This window comes from Excalfactoria chinensis, chromosome Z, assembly GCF_039878825.1.
Source record: "Excalfactoria chinensis isolate bCotChi1 chromosome Z, bCotChi1.hap2, whole genome shotgun sequence".
NCBI classification, from domain to species: domain Eukaryota; kingdom Metazoa; phylum Chordata; class Aves; order Galliformes; family Phasianidae; genus Excalfactoria; species Excalfactoria chinensis.
The window spans coordinates 13,131,809-13,149,247 of NC_092857.1; the positions used below are offsets into that span (position 1 = coordinate 13,131,809).

At 39.3% G+C, this 17,439-nt stretch overlaps 1 protein-coding gene across 2 annotated transcripts in view; it reads left to right on the forward strand.

Moving 5' to 3' along the window:
- The window catches only part of GHR (growth hormone receptor), a 129,994-nt gene extending 115,478 nt beyond the window's left edge, over window positions 1-14,516 (forward strand). For both annotated transcript variants that reach the window (XM_072359259.1, XM_072359261.1), the window contains exons 4-10: window positions 407-527; window positions 3,264-3,424; window positions 4,470-4,648; window positions 7,510-7,681; window positions 9,400-9,490; window positions 11,365-11,434; window positions 11,715-14,516. In XM_072359259.1, coding sequence (XP_072215360.1) covers window positions 407-527; window positions 3,264-3,424; window positions 4,470-4,648; window positions 7,510-7,681; window positions 9,400-9,490; window positions 11,365-11,434; window positions 11,715-12,677 — 1,757 coding nt within the window. In that variant the 3' untranslated portion in view covers window positions 12,678-14,516. The remainder of the gene's footprint in view (window positions 1-406; window positions 528-3,263; window positions 3,425-4,469; window positions 4,649-7,509; window positions 7,682-9,399; window positions 9,491-11,364; window positions 11,435-11,714) is intronic.
- Window positions 14,517-17,439: the final 2,923 nt, after the last annotated feature.

A 17,439-nucleotide genomic window follows, 5' to 3' on the forward strand; every position in this document is an offset into this window, starting at 1 on the left:
TGAAGCAGCATGTGGCAGAACAGGCACGTGCTTGTGAGCTGTCCTCATGGCTGTCAGAGTAAGGCTATAACCACACACTGAAATATTCACAAACCAGAACTCAGTTTAAGGTAGCAACTGTAATGTTAGCAATACAGGCCCTGTTACACAGCTAAACTGTTCAGCTCAGTAAATATAGAGCTTTGGTTAGCCTAGTGCTGAGCCCTGCAGCACCACACTTCCCCTAAAACAGAGCTAGACATGTGCATGTAAGAGGAATGTAACTCTTGCCTCGTTGCTCATAAGCAAGAGGAAGGAAAGTTAGTTATGTATAAAAGGTACCGTGGTTCATTTTAACAGCATATTGGTCCAATTTGAGGATTCCTGTGATTAATCTGATTCTGTATCCTGATGTTTTTCTTGACAGATCTTCTGCAGTGGCCACAAATCAGCAAGTGCAGATCACCTGAGCTGGAGACATTTTCGTGTTATTGGACTGATGGAAACCTCACTACTTCAGGAACGATACAACTGTTGTATATGAAAAGGTATGAAAAGGTAACAGCGGAAGAAGGAGGAAAAGAATGAGAATTCAGTCTAATCCTAACCTACTTATATGTAGGTTGCTCTAAAAGTAACGCTTCCTGTTTATTTCCCTGGAAACCACAGCACCTACAAAGAGTGCAGTAATGCTTTTTGATAAAGCAAATTTGCAGCTATACAACAGTCCTTTTTAACATAGTCACCACTGTTAGCTCTGCAGGTTTGCTAGCAATGAACAAGAACGTGTACTCTGCGCTCATAAAAATCTGCACCAGCGTAGGAAAACCACTGTCGCTGTGGCCACTGCTGAAACACACCACCCACCCCCGCGCTGTGCTCACATCCACTGTTTGTTCTACACAAACATTCATCAGGCATCAGTGAATGTTAGTGGGTGCCCTTTTTTTCCAAGTGGAGGGACCGAATGACACACCTTTGCTTCATTAGCATTTCCGTGTTGGATGCCATTCTGTCAGAGTGCCCCTCTGCTGTCATCTGTCACACAGCAACAAAATATAATGGGATACTGCTGGAAGGGTTCAACCTTTCCTGCCAAACCACCAACATCTGCCTCTGGTGTCATGGGCCAACATAATGAGGCATTACTTTTGGAGCAGCCCTCATGTATACCTGTTAACTAATTGTTGTTAATTGTTTCACTATAATACAAGCAATAATGTATTTTTGGGCACAAAGCTGTGTTTTAAGTGCATATTTTTTAATTTATTTGTTAATTATCAAGCTTTTTTGCAACCATGAAATTCACAAGTGAATTAAGTAAGAAAACATTCTTACCTAATGCCATGTCATTATTGGCTTAAGAGTCTGAAATTGAACTCTGTATGGGTTGGGAAAGGAATTTCTAATAGGGAACCTCAGTTTTCTCCTTAACCATTTAATGTGTAGCTGTGATATTCATTGTTTCTATGCACAGAAGAAGGTATTGTATACAAGCCCTTTTCAGTTTTTACTAAAGTTGTATAAAACCTTCATTGGTCAACAGCTGAAGTGAAGTCTGAATGTGCAGGTCTGGGTAAAATCCATGCTCTGAGGCCAGGGATTATGTTTCACACAGTTCTGTGTAATTCAGATTCGCATTCCACTGAAGTTTTTGTATATTTCTGCTTGTTAAAATGATAGCCAGAAAGAGGACATGCCCATTACCAGTAACAGCTAATTGGAAAGCAGAAGCCCCCTTACTCAAAGGAACAGGAGAAGGATGTGAGTTTCTCTTCCATCTGATGTACTGGTTTTCAACCTTTCTGATTTACAGAAACTTCCTACAGACGGTGATATATTTGCTCAGGAAACAAGCTTAGTGGCAGGGCTTGTTAAATTCCTTGCCTTTCCACAACCTCCTAGAAATGCAGGGATCCAAATGAAAAACACTATTGAAGTGTAAATGTTGAGCTGACAAGGTCAGTGGCATGTACATAGATGGTACAATAACTCAGTTCCACATATGTTGAAAAGATCACGTGTTTCATTTTTGCGTTAAAAGTCAGTATGCTACAATAAAAGGTGTGAACTGAAAGACCATAAAGTATTTCTGTTTCAATGTGCAAGCAATATTTAAGGCTTGGGATTGAACTATATCAAGTAACCCAGTCTCTTTTTTAACATGAGCCATAGCATCTGAAGTATCTGACCTTTATCAAGTCCTGGCGTTGGCAGAGCTACAGCATTTCCTTTAGGGAAGTGCCTGGTCTCACCATCTAAGCACAAGGCTCCTGCCTAGTAGTGCAGATCATTCCCTTTCATTTATGTAGCATCGGTCTTTTTTACTTCATAAGGACCCAGTCCATCACTGAAGGATGCAACTGGAATAATTGTTTAAGCCTAATCTCCTCCTGTGCAGTATGAATGACTCTCAGTAAGGAAGAGCATTTACATCATGTTGTTAGTAAACCAAGACTGTAATTTCTGAAAAGCTCCTTATTCAGTCTATATTTGGGCTGAGAGGTATTGAGAGAAAACACAGGGATGGCATCTGTTCACCCCGAGATATTTTTTTCCTGAAGTGACTTCAGAAATTAAGCATAAAAATCTGTCACTTTTCTTGTAGAATATTTCTAGTAAAATAGTTGCTCCCGTTTTGCTTTAACTGAAGGATTTCTGTAGTCTGAACCTCCTGGATCATTTCAGCTTGGTCTTATGAGAATGACCCTACAAAATCCACAACAACTCTTGGTCTGAGAATTCACATTGCTCTTCATATCTGCTAGTTCCTCTTTTTTAAGAGATTGAATGAAAAATATGAATGTGACATTTCCTACTACAGTTGTTTTATTTACAAAGAGCACTTATAAATGTTTGAACAAAATAAGGGTGGAAAAAAAAAAACTGCCCGTAGTTTTGCAAGTGGTGCGGTGCTGATCTGCCGTACAGTCCGGCTTTCAGGTTTTGGATCTCATCATATAGACAGGTGCCTTATCACAATTAATTTTGCTTGAAGAACAGTTGCTTAAATACATGTTAAACTGACACAGACTCTCTGAGTGTTCTTTCAGAAATGCCATCCAACGCATAGAAATGCCACTAGCAGTGCATGAGATGTTTATGTGGGTTGTTTGAACAGTAGTTTGACTCCACTGTAAATCACAGGAAATACTGACACGTATTTCTCACTCCTGTAGGAGATATGACTTATCAGCGGCACGTCTTCTAACATCTATAATTTGTACTTCGTAAAATCCATAAACCTCTCTCTCACGTCTCTCATGTTTTTGTTGTCATTCTAGGAATGATGAAGACTGGAAAGAATGTCCTGATTATATCACGGCAGGAGAAAATAGCTGTTACTTCAACACATCCTACACCTCGATTTGGATACCGTATTGTGTTAAGCTTGCCAATAAAGATGAAGTATTTGATGAAAAATGTTTCAGTGTTGATGAAATAGGTACCCTTCCATTATGCATTTTATCTCTATCGTTTTTTAGTGCGATAGGTGTGATTCTGTAAGCTTTCATGCAGCCTTCGAATTCTCCCCTGAGGACAGTTTCTAGAAAGTACTATATAAAGGAGGCAATTTGAATTTATAAATGTAATGTGATCTGTGCCTAGATAATAGTGCCACTGTTGAGAGCAAGCTAAAAGGGTGAAAGCAAGTATGTCGCTTTACTTTATGGATACCAGTGCTCTCAAATGTGTGCATCGGTGTTTACCTTTGCTGTCACTCTGAGTCCTTTCTAGGGAATGCTGTATACCCTGGGGGCACCATGATCAAGGGTGGCGTTAAAGTCTTGATTCTGCAAGATTCTGGAACCCAACAGATTTTTGTTCCTGAGCCAAATAGACTTTTGTTCCTGAATTGAAACATCTGCAGAGTCAGGATGTGTAGTGTTTCTAGGCTAGATTTTATAGTTAGTGCAATACGAATTGAAACTGGGACTTCCAGACATTTTTGCTGGTCCATATCAATGGTGTATGCACATGTAGTTAAGGATGTATTTCTACAAGTGTATCCACTGTGCCCTTTTGTTCAGCTGAGCAACATCAAAGTCACTTTTCAGGTACTGATTTTCAGTGTATTTCTACGTTATTTCTAAGGCTGTTACCAAATATTTGTATTCTGTGTAACTGTAATTACTGCTTTTAACTGTCAAGAGAGCTCAATATAAATTCAGATGGAGAGTTGTTTGTGTCTCCGTGTTTTGTAAGCCACTCTTGAAAGTCATAATTAAGTAGTTAATACATTCTCAGTTTTCTTTATTAACTATTCAGGGGAGATTTATGCAGAGCATGTCTCCTGCTGGTGCCCAGGTACCTTTTTGTTGTCAGACATTTAGTGGTTTTTTCACTGACTCATAGGTTTAGATTTTAATCAGCAAATGCATGGTCAATATGCTTTTTTGTAGTCTTGAAATAATGTAGCTGTGTATAGGAAGAATGGTCATTTTGATTTGAAAACTGGTTGTTTTATTCCAAATACTCTGTTTAAACAGTACTACCTGATCCCCCTGTGCACCTTAACTGGACTCTGCTAAATACTAGTCAAACTGGGATCCATGGGGATATTCAAGTACGATGGGATCCACCACCAACAGCAGATGTTCAGAAAGGATGGATTACTCTGGAGTATGAACTGCAGTACAAAGAAGTTAATGAGACAAAATGGAAGGAGGTACGAAGGAAATATTTTTTATGCAGTAGTCATAGTCCAGTGCAGGCTTGTCCGCTCCCTACCCCATTTGTCCCGTTTTGAAGAGCTGCAGTATTGTTAGTGCTATTTAGATGACACCTTAAATCTTAAACAGCGCACACATATCCTTCTGAAATTTCCTGGCATACATTTTAACTTTATATATCAAGATAGCTGGCATACAAGGATGATAATGAGACGCTGAAATCCCTGTGTTACATTACAAAGCGTACCAGTAATCAGATATATAAAGGGATTCAAGGATAAAATATTTCTCTGTTGGTTTTCCTAAGCCTCAGCGATTTGGAAGAGTGCACGGTGTTTTTAGTACGTGGAGCAGGAATCTTATGTTTGGAAAATGTCACCAGGCCTCTCCAGATTCCACAGTGTTCTGATATTTGTAAACACTGTTTTCACGTGTTTTTTAAGAGATTGAATTATGATTTAAAATTGGATCAATAAGCTAATAAAATCAAGGCACTGGTAAAACATACAGATGTCACACAAGACAGAAATGTATATGTAGGCTTACTGCCAGGGTGTTGTAGAGCGTTTGCATATATGGAGGTTTTTTTCTGAATACGTGACCAATGTAATGCCTTCTCAGAGCACAACTCTTCCTTTATTTTCTTACTAGAATGATCTGAGTTAAATGACAGAAGGAAAGCAGGTAGTACTGCTGACAGTCCATCTTAATCTACAGAAGGCAGTTTACCAGCTGACACGTAGCTGAGACAGACCTTGGACTCCTGATCCTTTTCAACACTGTTTTTTCTGTTTATCCTTCCCTTGTTGGTGAGAGTAAAGACCAACAGGCCCTGTATTGTCTGTAACCTTTTCCTAATACATGCACGAATTTATTTCTGTATCTGTCTAATCTGTATTTTCTGTATTATCTCTATATTTTAAATGACTTGGATTAACTTTTTGCCATAAATCCTTAACATGAAAATCTGCTGACTTATGATTTACAAAAGCAGTCGGCAGTACAGATACCTCTTTAAAAAGGCAGTTTGTTTTTTTTTTTTTTTTTTGTAATCCTTAAGGTATCAATCATATAAATCCCCTTCTAAACCTTTGTTCTTGCTCCAGTACCATTAATAATTCCAGGATGCCTTGGGAGTGATTCTCCCCAGGACAGCAAAGTTTGAAGTTCAGTGTTTCTTCTTGCAGAAAACAGATACTGCTGAATACTGCATTTGCCTCAAGAAAAATAGTGTTTATGTTGTACTGGAGATGTATGTATCGTGTGTTACTGCACCTTTCATTTTAAAACCACAAACGTGGCATTCAGCCCCTATCAATTAGAATACAAAAGCCAAATTTCTGAACATAATCTTGATCTGAATAGCAAACTCCCCGATGGCAGCAGTGGAGCAGCATTTTCTCCCTGTGCATTCTTTGCTACAAATACCTTCTAAAACGAGCGTTGAAGCAGCAAAGAAAGGGACGTCCAGTTATGCTTCAATTAAATTACTGGTTTTATACACAGAAGACAATCTCAGAGTGCATGGATACATCTCAGTGATGGATGACTCTGATCCAAAAAAGTAGCATAGAAAAGAATTCTCTGTGCTTAAATTCTATTAAATTCTCTTTGCTGAGTCTCGCGATCTTTGCACAGGTTTCAGAATTAACCTGTTTGATTTTTCACATAAGTCATTCAACTTTTCATTCAACTTTCTTGCAATTTCAGGTCACTTCTGTTACACAGCTACAATCATTCTACTTCACGTTCTTCAGCTCTCTGTTCTGGCTTGCATGCTGCCTTTTCCAGGTGCTGCTGTTATCTGGGGTACATAAAGTTTAGTGTGGCGAGCTCCCCTCTCTTAAGAACCTCCATTAAGGGTTCCAGAAAAAAATAAGTTATCTACAGTAAAACCTGAGTGTGCTATATTTTGTGGCTTCTTCACACAAAGTAAAGTAAAGCAGTGTAGATTGTATTCCCTTCTCAACACTTTCCAGCTGGGTTGGCTTCCATTATTAGCAGAAAAAAAAGCAGTCTGTCTGTGATCAGTGCCTCGTCCAAGATCTGACTGGTCACCATTTGTAACACTTGTACCTAGAGGCATCAAGGATGACAAGTACTCCACAGATCATGTCTAACAGCTGAATGTGTTTTGAGTGTAGGTTGTTCAGCAGCCGTGATTATTGGAAGGTAATGATGATGCTTCTTTGAAGTTCACGGTGGCTGTTGTTTTTCAGGTGTTTTAATTCTTACCCCCGTGGAGTTCTGCCAGTATCAACCTTCTGAAGTAAATGTAGAATATAGTATCTGCCATGTGGGTTTCTAATCGGTGTACATTTTCCTTATTTTTCTATATTTTCTACACTTTCTGTGCTCCTGTCTGAGCTAAAATACATATTCATTGATGAGGAGGAGGAATAAGGAGTGATTTGGTGTGTTAAGACCTCCAGTATATTTGTCTACAGAGTTTGATATGCAGCAGCAAGAATGTTGCCACTGATATAGGCACCTCAAGACCTACAATGTGACGCCAGCTCTGCCGGACTCTTTTTGCATTATCACATTTTATATATCCTTGAAGATTTTGAGAGCTGTGCAACCTTTGCAAAATAATTAGATTTTGTTAGATGCCATAAACTTGTTTTTTTAAGCCTGTAAATTGTTTTTCTTCTTAAAAAAAAAAAAGAACCTCTGAAAGTCCAGGCTAGTTAAGCCTGAAGTAAATGGTGTGACTCCTCTCTGAACTCTTCTCGTTGTATCCTTAATGTTCCAAGTACAAAAAACACCTTTAAATGTCAGTTGCTGAAATCAAGAAGCAGTGTAAAACTGCGGGTACAACTCGCCCAAATACATCACAGCCTTTCTGTCTTTGCAGTTAGAACCCAGGCTCTCCACAATGGTTCCACTGTATTCTCTGAAGATGGGACGAGATTATGAGATCCGAGTCCGATCGAGACAACGTACCTCCGAAAAGTTTGGGGAGTTCAGTGAAATCCTCTATGTTTCCTTTACTCAAGCAGGCATTGAATTTGTTCATTGTGCTGAAGGTAAATAAGACAAGTGCGTCAAAATGCACTTGGAACCGTGACCATCTTTATGCTTTTTTTCTCTGTACTTCTGATGTGTGCTCGCATGGGTTGATAATTTAGCCTACCACATGCAGGTCATTTGGTGAGATTAAGAGAGCGCAAGTTCCATACAGTTCTTGTTGTTCACTTCAGTGCTTGTACTTGTTTTAAAACTGCCATCAGCAAGTGTTTCCCAGGTCATTAGAGTGCAAAAGCCTTGAGGATCAGAAATAATACTTGCTCCTATACATGCTATCCAGCTTAAAATGAAGGCAGATAAACCTCAGCCTCCACTGTACAAGCAGAGCATTCCAGCAATGAAGAGGGAATTGTGGTTTCTGTTAAACTGTTACACTGTTTTCAAAGTCTGTTATCAGAATGCTGAACAAGTAACACTATGAAGATCTAAGTCTGAGCAGTTTTCTTCATTCACTCCAACCCTTGTTCTGCAAGTGGACTCATATCTGTACTTGTCATACAGCAGCAGTGATCTGATCTGGAGGTCAGTTCTCCTCCGTCTATGGAATTGCAGGATTGTGACATAAGCTGGAAGTTCACAGAGGGAAACTGACGGAGTATAGGATGGCTTTGACAAAACATCTTGTTCCTTGTTCTGTGTTTCACCAGTGGGAATGCATACCTGACATTTTCCATGTTAAGTACTTCAGTGCACATGCAGTATTCTAATTTTTTTAAGCAGCTGGGCTCTGGTCTCACTGACATTAGAAGTTACTGGTTCTACATTAGAGCAGGGTCCTGTCTAGCACAGACACAGCCATATAGAACTTCTAATAGTCACGTTTGAAAATGTAAAGTCAGTGACTTGAGCTGGGAGTGGATGTCTAAAACTGAAAATTTCTCTTTCCTAAAAGTCCATACATTCATGTATAGGCCACTACACATGCTGTGGGATTCCAGAGCTTCCTGCCCCAGTATATTTACCCCAAAAGTGAAGTCTGAATATAAAATTTAAAACTGGGAACAAGTGAGAAGGATCTTAGGCTACAGCCAGAATAAATCGCTCCGTAGTTTGTACTCTACAGTGACAGCTTAAATACAATTGGATTTACAATTCACAGTGGACACTGCAGTAAGCAATTGACATTACTTAAAAGATAAAACCTTTCGTTTATCAGCATTGTTCCTCATCCCTGCCAAGTCACTTTTATCAGTGGCATAAAATTCTTTCTATGTAGCTGTCTGCAAGGTAAAAAACTTTTTTTTTTTCCAATTGGAACAGCTCAGCTCACAACATAATTCATGTTCTGCCTTCAGAAGAAGTGGTGTTGCTGTCTTTGATGCCACTGCAGTGCCCAGGATTTAGCAGAGATACACACTGTTAATAAGGTTCTCTCTGCTTGGGCTAACAGAAGCAGTAACATGGACTACAAAGGGGACTACTTGGGAGCATGTTCCTGGCTGGCAGAATTTTCCTCCGGTCTGCTTTTGCTATATATATTGTCTGTGCTCTGATTTTGCTCATATCAAAAAGTTCAGACTTTCTGCAGGCAGTCTCAATGGACTCACAAGTGCAGCATGGAAACTATTGATATCAAAGACTGTTTTTATTTCTTCTTGCTGCGGAATTTTCACATTTATGTAACCAAGATTTTTCCTATCAGTTTTTCTGACTTTGGAATTCTCAGGTGGCTGCAGAGATGCAGCTTCTTGCTAATGTTTCTGTTTTATGTTTCCAGAAATCGAGTTTCCCTGGTTCTTAGTTGTTGTCTTCGGAGTGTGTGGGCTGGCCATAACAGCGATCTTAATCCTGTTGTCTAAACAGCCAAGGTAGAGAGGTTTATCTGTTATATTTTATTCACTTGTTGCGTAAGAAAAGGTGCTTCAACTTCATCGCATCTGGGGGGCTAGAAACTATTCTGATGGTCACTGTCCACCCTCTGAAGTTACATGGGCGCTGGCACATGTGCAGACTGGGCTCTGAGCAGGGGTCTGATGATGCTGACAATTCCCATTTGGATTGCAGAGCATTTTATAATATGGTATGTACTTATTGTAGTGGACTTTGAAGGCAGTTGGTATTTTTTTAGCCCATTCACGTTTTGTAAACAGTATTTTTAACACACTTCTGCTGAAAAGTTTCACGCAAACACGCGGCTGTGTATTTGGGTTTGTTCTAAGGCTGTTCCAGTAATCTCTGACTACTTCTTCACTGAGCCAAGGGAAAGAGCTTGAGTCACGGGGCAGTGTTTGGTATCTGTGGATAGACCGTGCATCCTATAAATAACAGGGATAAAATAAAACAAAGCTCAGGATTGTGTCATTTATAAAAATGACACGATGACACGTTTATAAGAATGACATAATGGTCTCACAGCGAATTCGTTCCCTAAAATATGTGTTTAGGGACAGATTTTGACAGAATTAATTCACTTTAGAGCAACACCATGACCTAGCCCCAGTGCACACATACATATTGTCAGTAATCTTATATATACACATTGAAAATTAACACTGTCTCTAATCACGTCTCTAATCACAGCTCACTCCGTGCTAATAATGCTTGCTGAAGGAGGCTTTTCTCCAGCAATGGCCATCTATCTGTCACGTATTTCTGGGGCCTCCACCCTTCGAAGTGGTACATGTGGTGGTGGGAGTGACAGCAGCTCTTGTAGAGAAATGGACTCCTTAGATTTCCAGTAATGCGAAATATCCAGGATCCATTTTTTCCTGTATCTGGAAAGATCCCAGTTCATTTATTTTTCAACTCTTTATTTCACAAATTCTGAACCAGGCTCCTTAGGACAAGCCTTGAGACACACAGGTTACAGTTACCTGAGGCTAATAAGAGAACTTCCTGAACCATTTCTGGAGTCAGTGAGCTGTAAGATCCTTGGTCTGTGTCATTAGATGGATTAGTTCCCAATCCTGTCAGAATATCTGATTTGCGGATTCAGATTTACCTTCTAAAATGCAGATGTAATCCAGTATAAAGAAGATGCTGAATTTTCCTTTTGGGATTACAAGTTATGTGTTTGCAAAAGAAACGGAGAGATAAAATGGAAGAGGGTAGGCGTGACCGTAGCTGAATTATTAGTTATTTTCTCAGAAAATTTTAAATTCATTTTATGAAGGGTTGAAATAATGTCTCGGCAGCATCAACACACATAAAGAAGTTCTTTCTCAACGATGATAAAACCTTCTTGTTATCATATATTAATTCTTTCTTCAATTACTGTCATGCAGATGACAAAACATTGGCCTAGCCAACTTTCTTTTTCTGTTCCACTCTTTAAATTAATTGGGCTCATGCAAGATATTACTTTATCCCTCAAAAAAAAGAAAAAAGGACTGTGGGAAAACACAAGAAGGGAAACAACTGGCAATGCTTTAGGAATTCATTTGCCTTATATAAAGCATTAAAATAACTGAATGGAGTCCCAGGTTGGAGTTCCACATAAATTTATGTGATTCCAACATGGCAGGCTACAAAAATCTAGGGTTCATTTTGTCTTCTTTTGTTTTGCTTTAATTTGGAATGAGAGAAAAAAATATTCTTTTCGTTAGCACTATTTTAAGCTGAATCTTCAAAGATTTCAGTTTTGAAGCAAAGAAGTCTAAATGCAACATAAAACTCTCTTCTTTCTGGCCTCCTCAGGAAGGACTGCTGTAAATTAAAAACAATCTTTTATTTTCTTTTCCAGGTTAAAAATGCTGATTTTTCCTCCTGTGCCAGTTCCAAAGATTAAAGGGATTGACCCAGATCTCTTGAAGGTAATTGTTGTGTTCTGAAATCTACAGCAGGAATTACTGTCGTAGTAACGGGTCACAATTGCTATCCCAGGCAGAACTACTTTCTAGGAAAAAATTAAATCTTCCAGCAGAGCGTGGGGAGATGCAATAGAACAACTTCTCATAAAATATGGAGACAACAAAAAAACCTTCTTGTAATTATTGGATCAGCGACAATTACCTTTCCTTAAGTTTCCATCATTAGAAGCAGAATTGTTTTTATTCTTTCCTTTACAACGTCTGTTTCTTTCTTGTTTTATAGAAAGGAAAGCTAGATGAAGTGAACTCCATCTTAGCCAGCCATGACAACTACAAAACGCAGCTCTACAATGATGACTTGTGGGTTGAGTTTATTGAACTGGACATAGATGACTCCGATGAAAAGAACAGACTTTCAGATACTGACAGGCTCCTGAGTGATGATCGTCTGAAGTCACACAGTTGCTTGGGAGCAAAGGATGATGATTCTGGACGTGCCAGTTGTTGTGAACCAGATATTCCAGAGACAGACTTCAGTGCAAGCGACACATGTGATGCCATCTCTGACATTGATCAGTTCAAGAAGGTAACTGAAAAAGAAGAGGATCTCTTGTGTCTTCATAGGAAAGATGATGATGAGGCACTTCAGAGTCTTGCCAACACAGATACCCAGCAGCCACATACCAGTACTCAGTCTGAGAGCAGAGAGTCATGGCCACCTTTTGCAGACAGCACTGACTCAGCTAGTCCTTCAGTCCAAACTCAGCTAAGTAACCAGAATTCTCTGACAAACACTGACTTCTACGCTCAAGTGAGTGATATTACTCCAGCTGGAAGCGTTGTGCTTTCTCCAGGGCAGAAATCCAAGGTGGGGAGAGCACAGTGTGAAGGCTGCACAGAACAAAACTTCGCCATGGACAATGCCTATTTCTGCGAGGCAGACGTGAAAAAATGTATTGCTGTGATTTCCCAGGAAGAGGATGAGCCACGTGTTCAGGAGCAAAGCTGTAATGAGGACACTTACTTCACCGCAGAAAGCCTTACCACTACTGGTATCAATCTTGGAGCTTCGATGGCAGAAACCCCAAGTATGGAAATGCCTGTCCCAGACTACACTTCTATTCATATAGTTCACTCTCCACAGGGCCTTGTGCTCAATGCAACTGCACTGCCTGTGCCAGAGAAAGAATTTAACATGTCTTGTGGCTACGTGAGCACAGACCAGCTGAACAAAATCATGCCGTAGCAATTCTTTGACTAGATGTGTGCAGTATTTCACAGCAGAGAGTCAGTTTGGGCTTGTGTGCTGAAACCAAAATGAAGTCTAAACGTTTGTCGTGGTTCTTATAAGTTTATCTCAAATGTTGAAAACATTAAATAGTCATCAGAATATTCCTCCTGTTCTGTAAATATTATCTATGAATTTGTCTTGAGGCTGCTTACCTAGCCGTGACTGTCTTGTTCTCGTGGGTGTTGATTTTTGTGATACTAAACGTTGAAATGTTTAATGTACAGTAAATCGTGCTTTTTGATAAAGCTAAAAATCAGGTGGTCTAAAATCTGAGAATTTAGTAAAAATCATGCAGTTGACAGAGATCTTTCTATCAAAAATTGGGCATGATGGTGAAAAAAACACAAGCATAGTTTGAATAAAACATCTATTTTGATCTATATAAATTAATAAAATATATTTTAATATTTTAGTCACAGAACCGTAGATGTTTTATATTACACTACATGACGTAGTTTAATTATGATGGCCCATCCAAGGAATGTAAGCACTGCAGTCTTGAAAAGGAGTTTTCTGTTTTATAGGAGTTTTGTTTGCAGCAGAAATTAAAACTAGATTTTTTCAGAGCCATTTTATACCTCCAAAGAAATCTGTTGAGAAAGTTTGGAATATTTTAGGAACTTAGAGTAATGGATCCTATTGCTTTCTTATGGTAACTAGTATAGAAATAGACGTGAAATTTAAAGTTTTGTAGAAAACTTTAAACTGTACAAAATATTTGGACAAAAATTTCTGTTCTTCGTCCAATTCTGATTAATGATAATGTACTTTTTTAAAGCAAGATTTCAATGACCACAGTATTAAGGAGAATGGAAGTACACTTCCACTGACGATTTTTGAAAACACATGATTAAGCTCTGGTGATTTAGCAGCATAATCTTTTCATATATTTGACCAACTTCTGAAGCCCTCCAATGGACAGAGCTACCACTACAGTTATTAGATTGTGCCACACGAAGTATTGATTAAGAAAATAAGGACTTCAGGATTTGGCCAGCAGCTGATTTTTTTAGGCTATTAGTAGACTTAAAGGCTTCGATGGAACATGGGAATTGAATACAGTGTTGTGAAAAAGGATTTTTCCTCTTTGCCTAACAGCATCTCCTCTGACTGCGCCAGGCAGACTTAACAAAAGAAAGGAGGTGAGAAAACCAAAACCAAGTGGGAAAGTTCTCTTTATTCTTGAGTATATAAAGAACTTGACAGAGCTTTGCAATGAGTTTTTATTGCTTCAGAAGTTACCTTACTAGGCTATAGCTGCATCATAGCAGGGTTCTTCTGATAAAGCAAATGGGGATGTTCATTGCCTTTCTCTGACATGATCGGAAGTGTATGACGTGCAGTGAATGCAGATCTTGCTCATGATGTCTCCCACTGAACTCACTGAAGCTCTCCTTGTGACCAAGGGCTACAGGACTGAGCCCAACTATTGGGTGGGATTTTTACGTTTAGGACGTACTTTATGGTAAATGTGCATTAGGTATCCTGCTAATTTGCTGCTATATTTTTCTAACAGCTGCATTATTTAGTTTCATATAAAATTTCGTAGATGATAGACACTAATGCAAGTAAAGCTTATGTGTGTTTGGAAAACGTTTCTTACTCTGTTTCTATTGCCAAAAATAGTTAAATACCTCAATCAAACTCAGAATGTCATTTTGGTACTTTACTGGTCACACAAGCCATTACTCGCCGGTCAGAAGATGTGTCTCTCAGTTTCTATTTAACTTTCCTTATGTCAGTGTTTTGTTTGTTTTCCTCAAAGTTTAATAAATGTATTGTCTTTGATCTGTCCTGACAGAATGTGTTTTATTGCAGATAATTCAGTGTTCATGGAAAACAGAGATTCTGCCAGGAGAAGTCGAGTGTTTCTTACTTACAGCTTCCCTTTGAACACAAGCAATACCTACTGGCATTGGTTTTTTCACTTATTGATATTTATTTAGTTAAAAATAGAACTACATACCTAAATTTGTAGAAGGAGATAGGACATACTGTGCCCAGCGCTGGCCCAGACTGTGTTACTAATTTAGCAGACCTTTGGCTGGAACAGTGTGTGACTGCAAATGAATAAACCACATTAGTTCGAGACTCACACCTACAATTCAATCCACAAATCAGATTCTGACAGTCCTCAGTACTTGCTTATAATTATACTTTAAACCTATCAGTAAATGAACTCTGAAATGTCAGAAATACAATATAGGCTGTCTCTGTAAAAAATGTCATACCTTGGATGTTTCCAAATGTGTATCTTGATCATTTATTACTGCCAGAATTCTCTATACAAGAGTAGAGAGGGAGCTTTTGGAATCCAACTGGACACAACTGAATCCTTGCCTCCCCAGAGAGTCAGGGTATGATTTAGTTCCCCATACACAGAAGTCCAATGCCACTTCTGGGACTCTAGGAAGAACAGCACCAGGCTTATGTAGATTCTGCCTCATCTGAAAGCTTGAATGGTGGTAGATTTGGCAGCTGGAAGAGGACAGGTTAAGGAATGTAAACATTTGTGTCCAGTTGGGTCTAAGTTACCACTATGGCCAGCAGTCTAAAGAGCTACCTGATTGATCAGGTTTGACATCTGCACCTGTTAGTTGTTGGGACTCTTCAGACCAGAGTAGGAGTGTGGATGTTTTCCTCACACTCAGAAACACAACTATATTAGTTAACTGAAGTGTCTTAATGCTAAGCTGAACTTCATCGTGCCTGAACCCTTTGATGAGAAGGGAAAGGAAAGCTATTGCTATTCAGGATTTATGCTATTTGTATAAATTTTTATTACAGAACTCAGTGCAAATTAACTGTCCTGATGAGTGACTGCGCTTACTTACATTATCTTGAAGAATTAATCTTCAGAAGGGTTATGCCTTTTTTAAAGTTCTAAAACTACTTAATCTCCAATGGGAGTCTGGGGATTCACAGCTGGGGAATCTTAAAGTTAGAAATGGCAATGAGCACAGTAGTTCTCTGCTACCATCAGGGGAAGTCCATCTCCCATTGCTCTCACCTGTGCCATTTCCAGTGCTCTCAGCAAGTGTTTTTAAATGATTTGATCCGAACTCCTAAAACCTGAGTAAATTCATGGCAGAAGAATATCATCAGAAGCTGCATTGTGTTAATTAGTGAGTTAATCTAATTAAACAAAATTCTGGGTGAACACTGGGGAAGAAACACAGGACCATGTAGCCAAGAGCAAAGGAAGAAGGAGCTACAGTGATCTTTCTACAGGAATATTTCAGATCAAAACATTTTCCTCACGAAGCTCATCCTTGTGGGCAAGATACAGGAGGAATGCACTGATCAAGGTAGGTGTGTTTGCAGGGAGAAGTGTAACAACTTCTCTTTGTGGTAGCTAACACCCATTGGTATTGAAGGACTATGGAAAGCTATCTTGATCTCCTTCCTGCCTCCATCAGCTGCTCAAGTCTAATGACTAATGACTGTAGGTTGTGTGTAGAGTGCACTTGTTCTGAAGACAAGTCCAAATGAAAGACCTACAGCTGTCTATGGACTCTGTGTTTTGTACTGGCAATTTTCTGTTTTCATGTGGATCAGAGTAACCTGGTGTTAAGGTACAAGGCACTTGCGTAGCAGCCTATTTATTTACTTTCACCTTTTCCCTGAAGTGGGGCAATAGTTGTATCTCTTTCTGCCTTTTAGTGTCGTCAAAAAGCACAGTTCAGTGTGAAAGAGTTTGATTTTTAATCACTTTTCTCCATCAAGGTTCCCAAATTACCATTACAAGAAACTGGATACTTATACAATTTTATGTTAAGGAATAACTTTGTGAAACATCAACTTACTTACAATTCTTTTGCTTACTACTTGAGTTGAAATATTTTTCCTAACCTACTGTACGAGAGGCAAGATCAGCAGATTACGAGACCTATTCATTCTTCATGGAAGAAAACAATTATCCAAAATTTGCTGTTTTTTAAATAGGAGGAGTATTAAAGAGGTTTGAGGTGTTCTTTAAGCTTTCGCTGTTGTTATTAATGTTTATGATGGCAGTCTATGTTGGGGGCCACCTCTTAAGAGCACAGGAGTAGGCAATAACAAGATGCTGGAAATTGGGTAGTTGGCACAGACTGCCAGCTTACTGAGCAGGAACCTTACCTGCAGCTCAGGTGGAAAATGAAAGTATTGCCACTGGAGTGAAGTCAGGCAGCATGGGAAGGCCAAGGGAACCACACACCCTGTATAGAGAAGTATCTCATGCAGGGTGCCAGATTAACTGACTTGAGAAAAAAGGACAGAAAATGCTTAAAGTATGGTGTTGGTTTTTGTTTTGTTTGATTGACTGATTGATTTAAATTAAAGAAGCAATGCAAACTCTATTTTGGAGAAGGGTTGCTATGAAAGATCACGATGTCGTTACACATTTCCCAATTGTAATTCAGAACATCCTTGTATGGTGGAAACTGATACTAAAGAGTTTCCTTAGCCAACTTTTAGAAGATCACAGAATCACAGAATGACCTGGGTTGGAAGGGACCTCAAGGATCAAGTAGTTCCAACCCCCTGCCTGGCAGGGCCACCAAACTTCCACATTTACTAGACCAGGTTGCCCAGGGCCCCATCCAACCTGGCCTTGAACACCTCCAAGAACGGGGCATCCACAGCCTCCCTGGGCAGCCTGTTCCAGGACCTCAGCTCTCTCCTAGTGAAGAACTTCCCCCTAACATCCAACCTAAATCTTCCCTCTTTCAATTTA